General features: G+C 34.3%; 2 protein-coding genes across 4 annotated transcripts in view; both read left to right on the top strand.

Annotated features, from left to right (window-relative positions):
* The window catches only part of slc6a13 (solute carrier family 6 member 13), a 34,942-nt gene extending 31,591 nt beyond the window's left edge, over positions 1 to 3,351 (top strand). Inside the window, exon 15 of the mRNA XM_077209763.1 lies at positions 2,698 to 3,351. Coding sequence (XP_077065878.1) covers positions 2,698 to 2,862 — 165 coding nt within the window. The 3' untranslated portion in view covers positions 2,863 to 3,351. The remainder of the gene's footprint in view (positions 1 to 2,697) is intronic.
* Positions 3,352 to 6,313: 2,962 nt separating this feature from the next.
* The window catches only part of mon2 (MON2 homolog, regulator of endosome-to-Golgi trafficking), a 64,562-nt gene continuing 58,375 nt past the window's right edge, over positions 6,314 to 12,500 (top strand). For 2 of the 3 annotated variants that reach the window (XM_077209759.1, XM_077209758.1), the window contains exon 1: positions 6,315 to 6,751. In XM_077209759.1, the coding sequence (XP_077065874.1) occupies positions 6,644 to 6,751 (108 nt within the window). In that variant the 5' untranslated portion in view covers positions 6,315 to 6,643. Of the gene's footprint in view, positions 6,752 to 12,500 lie in introns of all 3 variants that reach the window. The other variant, XR_013196490.1, reaches the window with a different exon arrangement.

The raw sequence follows: 12,500 nt of genomic DNA, 5'->3' as shown, positions 1-12,500 counted from the left end.
CGTTACAATATTGCATTACTCCCTTAAAAATTTACTGATTGCGTTACTTTTTTAGAAAAGTTATGCGTTACGTTACTTTTGCGTTTTCCACCTCAGCTGGGGTTGTTTTTTTATAACAAAAAAGTTAAATTTTTGGGCAAATGTAAAGACCCTTTCACACCAAAAATAATAATCCTCAGGATTATTACACCAATGTAATAATAATCCTCAGGCTGAAGGAAATGCAGATTCACTCCTGTACATTAGAGGGCGCCGCTCAAACAAACCTTTCAGCCGCTACCGTTCTGGATAACAGAAGAATAGGATGCAGGAGAAAAAAAGTTTAACACTTACTTTACCAATAAAAACAAAACAATCTATAGTAATTTTTGCTTATGGTTTAACTCAGTGGTTCTCAAAGTGGGGTCCGCGGACCCCTGGGGGTCCGTGAACGATAGCCAGGGGGTCCGCGAAATAATTTATAACAGCCTACCGTTTTTCCATGACTATAAGTCATGTTTTCTTTATCATCTGAAAACTTGCTATTTATTCCAAAGTGACTTATCGGCCTAATGCATTTAATGTCAAATAATAAAAAAGTATGCTTTTAAAGGTTTCTATAGATAGATAATCTATCTATATTTCTTATGCCTGTGCGTCAAGTATTCGCTGTGTTTTGGTCGTTTTTTGGGCACGCGCGCCAGAAGGAGACAGAGACGGCAGAACCGGCATCCTGTTGTTTTTTTTATTTTTAAAAGGCATGACATTTTGTAGTCATTTTTAATGTACACACAAATAAAAAATTGACATTTTGCCGTTTTGAATGATGTACTCTTATCTGTATGACCATAAATAAGAGTATTCCTTTGTTTCCACTGCATAGGAAACAATCCAAGTGTTCGCGCCGGCGTCTCGCGTGCGCGCACAATAGGCTATGTCAATTCTAGCACTGCTAATTTTACATCAAAACCTATTCATTATCAAAATAAAATACTCACCGAACTTATAAAAAGTTCTGCTTAATTTAATTTGTCTGTTGTGCACTATGAAGGCAGTGACGGTCAATCATTATACCGTCGACTTGCTGTTGTTCCAATCTCATTTCTCCACATGTGAAGATGCTGATACGTGCAGGTCTGGACCTCTGTAATTTTTTTAATGTGTAGCCTATTATATAATGAAAGTTTTGAAATAATTGCCTAATATAAACTCTAATTTGGCGCTGCAAGGATATTAAACATCGCGATGATAAACTGACCTTCTCATCTGAGCGGTTTCAGCAGACTACCAGCGCTCGTCAATGTCAAAATGCGCATTTCCGCATGACGCTTCAGTTATTCGGTCATAAAGTGTGAGATAAGATGTAGGCTAAACAAGATCTAGACACGTGTGAAATTAATGTGGGAAAACTCTGAACCCCAAGTGAATTTACACAAACTGAGAAAGTCAAAAAGCATTACTTTGTTCCCCGCTCTCCCAGCTACAGGTCAAGAGAAGCATAGGCCTACTGTGTCCAGGATGAAATTAACATTATTTTTTTTTAGCTAATTACAGTGGATATAAGCTCAATTTAACAACACAAGCACCTATTAAACATAATTTGCCATTATTACTGTACTATAGGCCTACTATTTGTGTACCTCGAATGTGTTCAAATATTGGAATTTAACATCTTTGCAAAATAATCCTTGAAACATTTCTCATTTAAGGCCATTCCTGTTTGGAATATGTGATTGTGTTTTGATGTGATGTGAACAATAATCTTATACATTCTGCATTTCCATTTTGTATGTGGATCATTCATTGTAAAATTTAAATTGTCATCTACTTGACAAAAAATGTATTCCACTGCCCACTGACATGCTTTTAAAGCTATAGTTATCCCATTTTTTGGCCTTAAAAACACCTTAAAATGCATGTGTAGATCAAGAAAATCTAAAATTCCTCGGGGGGGGGGGGCGGGGGCGGGGGCGGGGGGGGGGGGGGGGGGGTAATCTGGACCCCCTAGCAAGATCACTTTTGGCACCTCAGTACACTATTTAGAAAACCCTGCATACGACCCTGGGTGAAGACTATTTGTGTCAAAACATTTCATTAAGCGCTCCCACATTAACTTTGGGCTCAGTCACTGTTATAAATATGAGGGGGTCCTTGGAAATATTTTTCCCCCGTAAGGGGTCCCTGGCTCCAAAATGTTTGAGAACCCCTGGTTTAACTGAATCATCAAAGGTCAGAAGCAAGTACATTGGTCAATAAAGTGAGATTAAATGCATAAAAATGTATGTTTTATTTAACATATTTAGTTATTGGAGGTTTGCATAGTCTAATTTTGCATATAACTGATTTTATGCATTTTGAGGAATATTGAATCTTTTTTGGTCAAGTGAGACGAGTAAATGCACGCTGACATTTAGTCTAGAACTACAATAACCATCATGTTCACACACAACGCCTCTGGACAAGAGAGCTGTCAGTCAATAAATGGAAAAAAAAAGTAACTTGCCTTACTTGTTTGAAAAAGTAACTCAGATATTTTGTTGTAAATTTGAAAAGTAATGCATTACTTTACTAGTCTCTTGAAAAAGTAATCTGATTACGTAACTCAAGTTACTTGTAATGCGTTTCCCCCAACACTGATTGAAAACAATTACATACTATGCAAACTATACTGTAAAACAGTGCTAGAATGGTTATGTTATTCCACTTTTTTATCCTCAGCGTTTCAACGAGCTCATCACGCCCTCGCTGGACCTGCCCAAATCCAGACGGGAACAGGAGAAAACTCAGGCCATTTTTGCAGCCGATGGCGAGACTCTTCGCCAGCGAAACGCCCCGAAAAAAGACGGGTACTTACCCGTGAGCGAGAAAGAGTCGCACTGTTAGCCTGGCCGTCCCGTGACGGACCCAAGGGTGGAGCTTCAAAACCTTCCCATGATACCTCACACAAAACTGGCAGCAAAATAAGCCTTACGACATGCCAGGATGACACCCTGGAGTCTTTGAGAGGATCTGAAGATCCTTCTGATTTCATGCTCTCGTTGCTCAGAGGGCGTGAAAAGCCAGTAAGTGTCAATATTATAGACAGCAGAATGTGGAAACACTGTTGAAACTTCTGTAAAATAATCACACTTATTTGAAAGTAAAACATAATGTTTGACGTCTATTCTGGATTTAACTTTTAGATCAGACTGGCAAAAGCTACACAAAATGATAAAAAAAAATGTAAGAAAATTTTTTATATATATATAATTGCATAGAATTTTGTGTAACTTTTGCTACTTTATATATATATTCATAATAATTATATAAGTATATAATTTTATTGGATTTGCATTAAATTGATCAGACTGGCAAAAGTTACACAAAATTATATGAAAAATGGAAGAAAAAATTATATATATATATATTTTAAAATATATATATATATAATTGTGTTCCAGTTTTTATGTAATTTTGTGTAACTTTTGTCATTATATATGTATTCATAATAATTATATAATTATGTAATTTTTATTGGATTTGCATTAAATTGATCAAACTGGCAAAAGTTACACAAAATGATATCAAGAATTTTATATATATATATCTATAAATACACATATAAATTCCATTATTCATAATAATTATAATTTTATATAATATAATTTTTATTGAATATAATTTTTGTTGCAATTATCACAGAACTACTGGAATAAAAGATCATAGTTCGGATATAAACTCTGATGTCTACGGAAGCGTGAATCACCTTTTGAAAAGTAACTTGTTGCTTTAAATAAAGATTGAATCAATTCCATCGTTACACCAGTAGGTGGCGACAAGTGACTGTTAAAATGTATTTCAAGATTTGTTCAAAAACGCTGGTTATCCCAGTAATTAAACAAATTTTAAGAGTGATTTTATGAGTGAGTCATTGCATCATTCGGTCGACCCGATACATTTTTATTTTTAAATTCAAATTTATTAAATCAACTGTTTTGTTTAGTTGTCTATTCAGAATCGTGGAAGAATCTTGATCTCTATTTTAAACAATTGATCGAGAATCGTACAGCTCTTATAATGTCATTTCACACCTGTATTTCTTTGACTTTATATGTTCTGCTTTCAGTAATATTGACACTTAAAAAGTTGAACTTTTAAAAGTTGACAATCTGAATAGATTCACAATGCCTTGAATCGAAACAGGAAGATCCTTGCAATTCACCCAAAAGCCTTTCGGATCTTCAAATGATGGAGCGAAGGATTTTCATAAGCTGTTTAGCTCTAGTGTTGTTTATTAAGGGAAAAAGTTCACTAAAAATGCATTTATTTCATTGTTTACTCACACTCGTGTCATTCCAAAGCTGCATCTCTTCAGTGGAACACAAAATATCCTAGTCAGTGATTTCATTGTATTTTATTTTGTGTTCTAGATGGGAAAAAGTAAGTTTTGAACGACATGAGTCCAGTAAATAACACAACTTTCATTTTTCTGTGAACGATTTCCTCCATCAAACCCTTTGCCCAGCAGGCGGCAGAGAGGAACGCATTTAAAATAGATGTTGGAAACCGAAACTGGAGTGTCTTTGGGACTGTTTCAGTTCATACAATCAATGCATCTGCTTTCTAAGGAAGCAAAACAGTGTTTTTAGAATCCATGTGGATGTGCATTATAAATACAGCAAAGCCTGTGAGGTTTTATACTCAGAATGCATTAGTTATTAAAGCCTATGAAGATGTTAGATGTTAAATGCAGATCTGAATAAGGAGGAATACATGATGTGAAACAGTCACGGTGTTACACAGGGTTATTGATCAATACTTTTGTGCACTTGAGAGTGTTTTAGGATATAAATCATTGTATCTCACGATTTTGTATTTTTTATTGCAAAACTTTATTAAAGCAGAGTACGGTTGTCGTCTAGAATTTAACAAATGTGTGATAAATATATAAATTTTAACGTCTGCACAAATCAATCAGATTGATATTGATTGCCGAACAGATGTGGGTGTTTTCACTGGTACATGTTGTGATGACGTATATGAAGTGTCCTGTAAGCAGACCAACGCAGTCTTTGTGTATATAACCTGTACAGAAAGCTTGAGTTTTGGTTTTACAACTTTGTAAATGTGTTACATTTGAGCCAGATATACTGTATTACTCATGTACATTACATCAATTAAAGGAAAAAACTGGTATGCACTAGTTTGCGTAATATTTACTCCAGCATTTGTAATCAGACAGGAACGGATCATTGCAGCCAAAAGCTGTTGCATTAACATAAATTGAAATGGTTTTGTTAATTTTACGTTAATGTAAAATTCCCTTGTGAATACTTGTACTCTTCTCATGCACAGTAAGTCACTTTGGATGAAAGTATGTGTTAAATGAATAATTCGAAATGGAAATGCAATGTTGTAGCCCTAAATTGAAATGCACTTGCTTTACTAAAAGCATTTTTTCCTCTTAAAATGAAACTTTATTTGCATTTGCATGAACACAAGAATGTGTAAATCTAAAGAAGCTCTCTAAGGGGCAAAATCATAGCATTTAGAGGTTAAATATGATGAAATATCAATAAAATAGGATACAATCAACGTGAGTTTTATGTTAATGAAAGATTTCTTGTATTAACCCCTTGTGAATATTTGACTTCTCATCTAAGTCACTTTGGATACAAGTATCTAAATGTAAATGCATCTCTCTGATGAGAATATTGCAACCCACAAGGTTAAATACTTCGGATAATATATCAAAAATAAAGTATGTAAATATTGTGAAAATAGCCTCAATAATGATTATTTACGTGCATTTAAGAGCTGATTAAATGTGTTATAGATTTAGTTCAGTAGCCTATTATATAATATTGTGAAAATAGCCTCAATAATGATTATTTACGTGCATTTAAGAGATGTTTAAATGTGTTATAGATTTAGTTCACTTTTGATAATATAATATTGTGAAAATAGCCTCAATAATGATTATTTACGTGCATTTAAGAGCTGTTTAAATGTGTTATAGTTCAGTATTCAGTAGCCTATGTGGAAGTAGCCTATAATCCCTGAGGTAAATTTAACAGCATCGGACTTTAAACATATAATCGAATAGGCCTATCCAACACGATCTCATGAAAGTGCGTATCGAATTTTATTTATCGTGCCATTTATACGACAAAAATAGTTTTTGCAAAAACAGTATAAATGGTACGAGGAATAAAATTCGTACTATAGATATGCACTTTCGTGAAATCTGGCTGGAATATCACGTACTTCTGAGTGTTTTGTTTTGTGAAATCATTGCGGTTCCCCCGAGCGCCTCGCGGGGGCGCCAGAGCCCCTCCCTCTCTGCGGATCCGGTCAGTGTTTACGGAAGTGACGCCTGACGTGACGTGTCATTTTCCGCACAGGCATTATGGGGATCCAGGAATGAAGAAAAAAATCATGAAACTCAGGCGAGAAGCGCACGTATAGATCATAAACATCATACAGAGCCTCTCGATCATAACGATCAGCATGATTATGATCATGTGTGCGACACACGAGAGCGCGTGCGGCTGAAGACAGACTCGTTTATTGATGTGTGTGAACGATATTTATGTGTCTCGCGCTGGAGCCGAAGCATCCCGCTCGGTTTAATTGAGTTATTAATCATTAATAAGAGTTGAATTATTGTCGATTGAGTGTGAAGATGTCGACCAGCAGCCCTGAAGCGGTGAAGAGACTCCTGGAGAACATGCAGGCGGATCTGCGCTCTCTGTCCATGGAGTGCAAGAAGAAATTCCCACCAGTCAAAGAGGTAACGTTACATATAGATGCATATGTGTGGATCTATAATACATATATATATATATACATTCAGTACATATATCTGTGTATAAGCTTATGTAATGAAGTTATATGTTTTGGTTCGTCTGTATCTGCTTTCATACGTGTGACTGTATGTATATGCATATATAACAGCTATATGTGTACGTTGTGGTTCCTGTACGTTGACAGATAAGAGCTTGACTGTATTGTACATACTGTATATGCACTTCTAAAAAGTATAAATATTTCATATATGATATTTAATGGCATAATTAAGCAAATGCAATAAATTGGCAATTGAATATTATTAAATAAAATTCATTTTAGATAAAAAAATAATAGAATTTGGACAGTCTATTTTCTCTACACATGTAAAAAATATACAAATAATTAATATATTGAATGTCTTACTATATAATGGTATGATTAAACAAATGTAATAAAATGCAAAATAAATATCATTGAATACAATTCATTTTAAATAAATAAAATATTTAAAATTAGGTAGAATTTGGCCAATATTTGTTCTATGCACTTGTAAAAATTTTTATAATATCTTAATATACAATGGTATGATTAATCAAATGCAATTAAATGCAAAATAAATATTAAATACAATTAATTTTAAATAAAAATATAAAAATTATTAAACAAAATTAAAATATATACAGATAATTAATATATAATACTATATCTTAATATATAATGGTTTAAAAAATGCAATACAATCAGTATATTAGATATAATATTGTATTAGATCAGTTTATTTCCTCTGGCCCAATAAAAATAGTTTTAAGATGTGTGTGACGACGACAAGCAAGTTTCAGTTTATTGTAATAATAACGTGGATATTAGGTACTCCTTAAATCTGTGTGACAATGTCTGAAAGACACACTCGGCTGTTATGTCATTGTTAATATCCATCAAAGTGCCATAAAGCAGCTGTCAATCATCTGAAAGCAGATTGACATGCAGGCAAAGGTCAGAAATAACTGATTTATCCAGGTATTGTTGAAGAGTGAGTGAGTGAGTGAGTGTGTGTGTGTGTGTGTGTGTGTGTGTGTGTGTGTGTGAGAGAGAGAGAGTGTAGAAGTAGAGTTTAAAAACCTTGCTGTATTTTTGTGTAGTTAATTAACAGAAGGTAAACCGACATCTCGCTCCGACGAAAGTGACTTTGACGTCGACTTAAACACGACATCCCGACTCGTAAACACGAGCGTCCCAGCAGGACCTGTGCTGCGTTCCTGTCCACTTTCAGACACACACTTGCGAACTTCCCTAATCCCTGCCACCATTTTGAAGTGCGTTCCTCTTCGAGAAGTTTATATGGACAGTCGATTTTGACCGAGGGAGCGAGTCTACTTCATATATACACTTCAGGCAGCTCCATATACCACAATGCAACACAATTGTGACGTCAACGCATATTGCGTTTAATTTTCCCCACCACAAAAAACTCTAATATATTCTTTTTTTTTTTTTTTTTAAACAGCTCAAACACAACTATATACTAGGGTTGTGAAACGATTAATCGCATCCAAAAAAAAGTCTGTGTTTTACATAATATATGTGTGTGTACTGTGTATAATTATTTTATATAAATACACACACATGCATGTATATATTTAAGAAATATTTCCTTATATATATATATATATATATATATATAATTTGTATTATATATAAATATAAATATTTTATATATATATAAAAAAAATTCTTAAATATATAGGCCTACATGCATGTGTGTGTATTTATATGTACAAAATAATTATACACGGTACACACACATATATTATGTAAACACAGACTTTTTTTTTGGATGCGATTAATCGCGATTAATCGTTTCACAGCCCTAGTATATACATTAAACAATTTTGTAAGGGAAATAAATAATAAATACAAACAACTCTATGATATATTAACTATTATAATTTTTTATTTAAACAGCTCTAACACACCTATATACATATATAATGCTGCATTAAATAATTTCGTAAGGGAAAAAAATAATAATAAATCAGCGCCATAGTGGATTCTAAGTGATTATCGTTCCACTTCAACGAACAACGAGCAAATGCAGACGAAACAAATACAACATTCAACGAACAAACGCAGACGAAACAAATACAACATTCAACGAGCAAATGCAGACGAAACAAATACAACATTCAACGAACAAACGCAGACGAAACAAATACAACATTCAACGAGCAAATGCAGACGAAACAAATACAACATTCAACGAACAAACGCAGACGAAACAAATACAACATTCAAAGAGCAAATGCAGACGAAACAAATACAACATTCAACGAACAAATGCAGACGAAACAAATACAACATTCAACGAGCAAATGCAGACGAAACAAATACAACATTCAACGAGCAAATGCAGACGAAACAAATACAACATTCAACGAGCAAATGCAGACGAAACAAATACAACATTCAACGAGCAAATGCAGACGAAACAAATACAACATTCAACGAGCAAATGCATACGAAACAAATACAACATTCAACGAGCAAATGCAGACGAAACAAATACAACATACAACGAACAAATGCAGACGAAACAAATACAACATTCAACGAGCAAATGCAGATGAAACAAATACAACATTCAATGAACAAATGCAGACGAAACAAATACAACATTCAATGAACAAATGCAGACGAAACAAATACAACATTCAACGAGCAAATGCAGACGAAACAAATACAACATTCAACGAACAAATGCAGACGAAACAAATACAACATTCAACGAACAAATGCAGACGAAACAAATACAACATTCAACGAGCAAATGCAGACGAAACAAATACAACATTCAAAGAGCAAATGCAGACGAAACAAATACAACATTCAACGAGCAAATGCAGACGAAACAAATACAACATTCAACGAACAAATGCAGACGAAACAAATACAACATTCAACGAGCAAATGCAGATGAAACAAATACAACATTCAACGAGCAAATGCAGACGAAACAAATACAACATTCAATGAACAAATGCAGACGAAACAAATACAACATTCAATGAACAAATGCAGACGAAACAAATACAACATTCAACGAGCAAATGCAGACGAAACAAATACAACATTCAACGAACAATTGCAACGTCCCGCCAGTAGTGGGCACTCATGCAACGTAAGCAATGACACACAACCCAGTGAACGAGACAGAGGGAAGTGAGCGAGGGAAGGGCATGACAGTCTTTGACTGTAACACACTTTATGAGGTTTTTCCCAGATATACAGACACCGTTGAACTGCTGGAGACCTCAAGTGTGTGACGCACGCGGTGTTCGACTGAAAGAGAGTGTTTCACTTCTCTGACTCTCAGGCCGTAGAGGAACGAGCTTTCCTGGTTTTCTGCTCTGAATTAAAATCAACAGCGTTAAATTCACTTGAAAACTCATTTGTGTGGATTGATTCATTCACTCAGAGTCGAGGAACACAACTGTGTCTCTAGAGCATCAGACCGGTTTTTGTTTGCTGACTGATTGATGAAAGATAAGGAGAAACTTCCTAATTTTACACGTGGCACTTTATAAAATGGCTATTCGAAAATAGGAAATAGACAGTTTTTGTGATGAGAAATACACTTATTCAAGATCTTTAATCTAGAACTATCTATATTTTGCTTCTTAAGTAGATGTAACCTGTTTAGGATGTTAAAATATTTGACCTTGTATTACATAATATCTTAATATTATTACATAATATTAAGAAAAAAAATATTGTTATTATTATTTTATTTTATTTTTTGCATTGTAACCTAACCCTAACCGGCCAGTGTCTTCCAAAAATACTAATTGTCACATTCAATAAATATTAATTTTTAATTGAATGTGTAAGAATTATGTTTCAGAAACAATTTACAAAGTTCTTTCTCATCATGTTTAATAAATGAGGGTTAATGTTTTGCCTCAGATCACATGTTTTATAGCTGTGAATTGTGCTGTTTTTGTAGAAAATTTTATTTTTTTAAGTTTAAAAAGTTACTTAAGTTTTTAAAGTTTTTTTTTAATCTACGTTTTCGCAGTCCATCGTCATTAAAAAGAAAAGTCAAGTCAAGTCACCTATATTTATATAGCGCTTTTACAATACAAATTGTTTCAAAGCAGCTTTACAGAGATAACAGGAAAGTAAAGTTGTAATAGTATTGTTAAATTCAAAATTAAATGTTAAATGTCCCCAACTAAGCAAGCCAAAAGCCAATGGCGAATGAAGGCGAAAAAAAAGAAAAAAAAAAGAAGCGACTTTAAAAGTCACTTAAGTTAAGCATTAACGTACCGCAAAATACAGATCAAGGTTTTTTAATTTCATTTTATGTACCTAATAATTTTGTCTTTTAATAGAATCCCGTTTATTTCAATGCATTTATGTTTAGTATGAATTTAAATTGATTTACCATTGATTTATTCATAGGCATGTGTAATGTGACTTTCCAGTTGGACTTTATGTATAATGCATTAAAGTACGACGTTATAATGCATTATGTCTTTTAATAAATAATTGTAACCAAAGTTAAAATGCATTATAATATTTGCAGATTGCTTGTTACATCTGAAATCGGTTGTTTGTCATGTATTTTAATGGATTAATTAAAGGTGTAACAGAATTATTATAACTGTGGTTACAATTATTCATGAGATCATACAATGCATTATAAGATGCATCACAATGCATAACTAGATGAGTAAAGTTTGTAAACAAACTTTGAAGTTGGTTTGAGGGTTTTATCTCAAAGTTTTAAGTTTGAAATAGTAATTTTAAAAGTTAGAATTTCTGACAGAGATATACAGATAGATTAAAAAGATAAGATATATAGGGTGTTGTTTTGCAGTTGCTAAAGTATTTGGGGTGGTTGTTAGGGTGTTGCTATGTAGTTGCTAGAGTACCCTGACTGGTTGCTAGGGTGTTGCTATACGGTTGTTATGGTCCTTGGGGTGGTTGCTATGCAGTTACTAAGGTATTTGGGTTGGTTGTAAGTTTTTTTTTGCTATGTGGTTGCTAGGGTACTCTGGGTGGTTGTTAGGGTGTTGTTATGTGGTTGCTAGGGACAAACTGGTGAACAACTGTCTGAAATCGAAGCGTTCAGATCTGAGATCTGTTGCGAAACATCAGACGTTGCTTTACTCCTGCAGAACGCATCACCTTAAGCCCATCATGCACTTCACCTCATCAGATGAGGACACCAAACGCAGATCTGTCAAATAGAGGACAGACAGCTGTGTGTGTGTGTGTGTGTGTTACTTGAGCGTCTCGTGTCTTTAACAGCCCGTGGATCTCCCCGGAGTGTGTGAGGAGTCGAGAGAGACGGATGATCAGATGTGACAAGCAGAAATGGAGAGAGGGAATCAGCCAGCCGAACAGATAGCGTAGTGTGTGTGTGTGTGTGTGTGTGTGTGTGTGTGTGTGTGTGTGTGTGTGTGTGTGTGTGTGTGTGTGTGTGTGTGAGACGTGTTTCCCTGCTGTTCTAGAAGAAGAGAGTCATTGTGGCCTGTTAAACTGTGTGCATCACGGCTCGGCACTGACACACTCACTCATGTTTCCTCTTTTATTGCAGCATTTTTTTTTTATTTTTTTTTTACAAAATGGTACAGATTTATAATATCAGCAATTTATCGCTTATTGGCCATAAAATGAAAATAATTATGGTAACACTCTACAATAAGGTTCATTAGTTAATAATAGTCAATATATTGACTAACATGAAC

Source organism: Siphateles boraxobius, unplaced genomic scaffold (assembly GCF_051911475.1).
Source record: "Siphateles boraxobius isolate OS27281-9 unplaced genomic scaffold, OSU_SipBor_1 62, whole genome shotgun sequence".
In the NCBI taxonomy this organism is placed as follows: Eukaryota; Metazoa; Chordata; class Actinopteri; order Cypriniformes; family Leuciscidae; genus Siphateles; species Siphateles boraxobius.
This window is presented reverse-complemented; position numbering and strand designations above follow the sequence as displayed.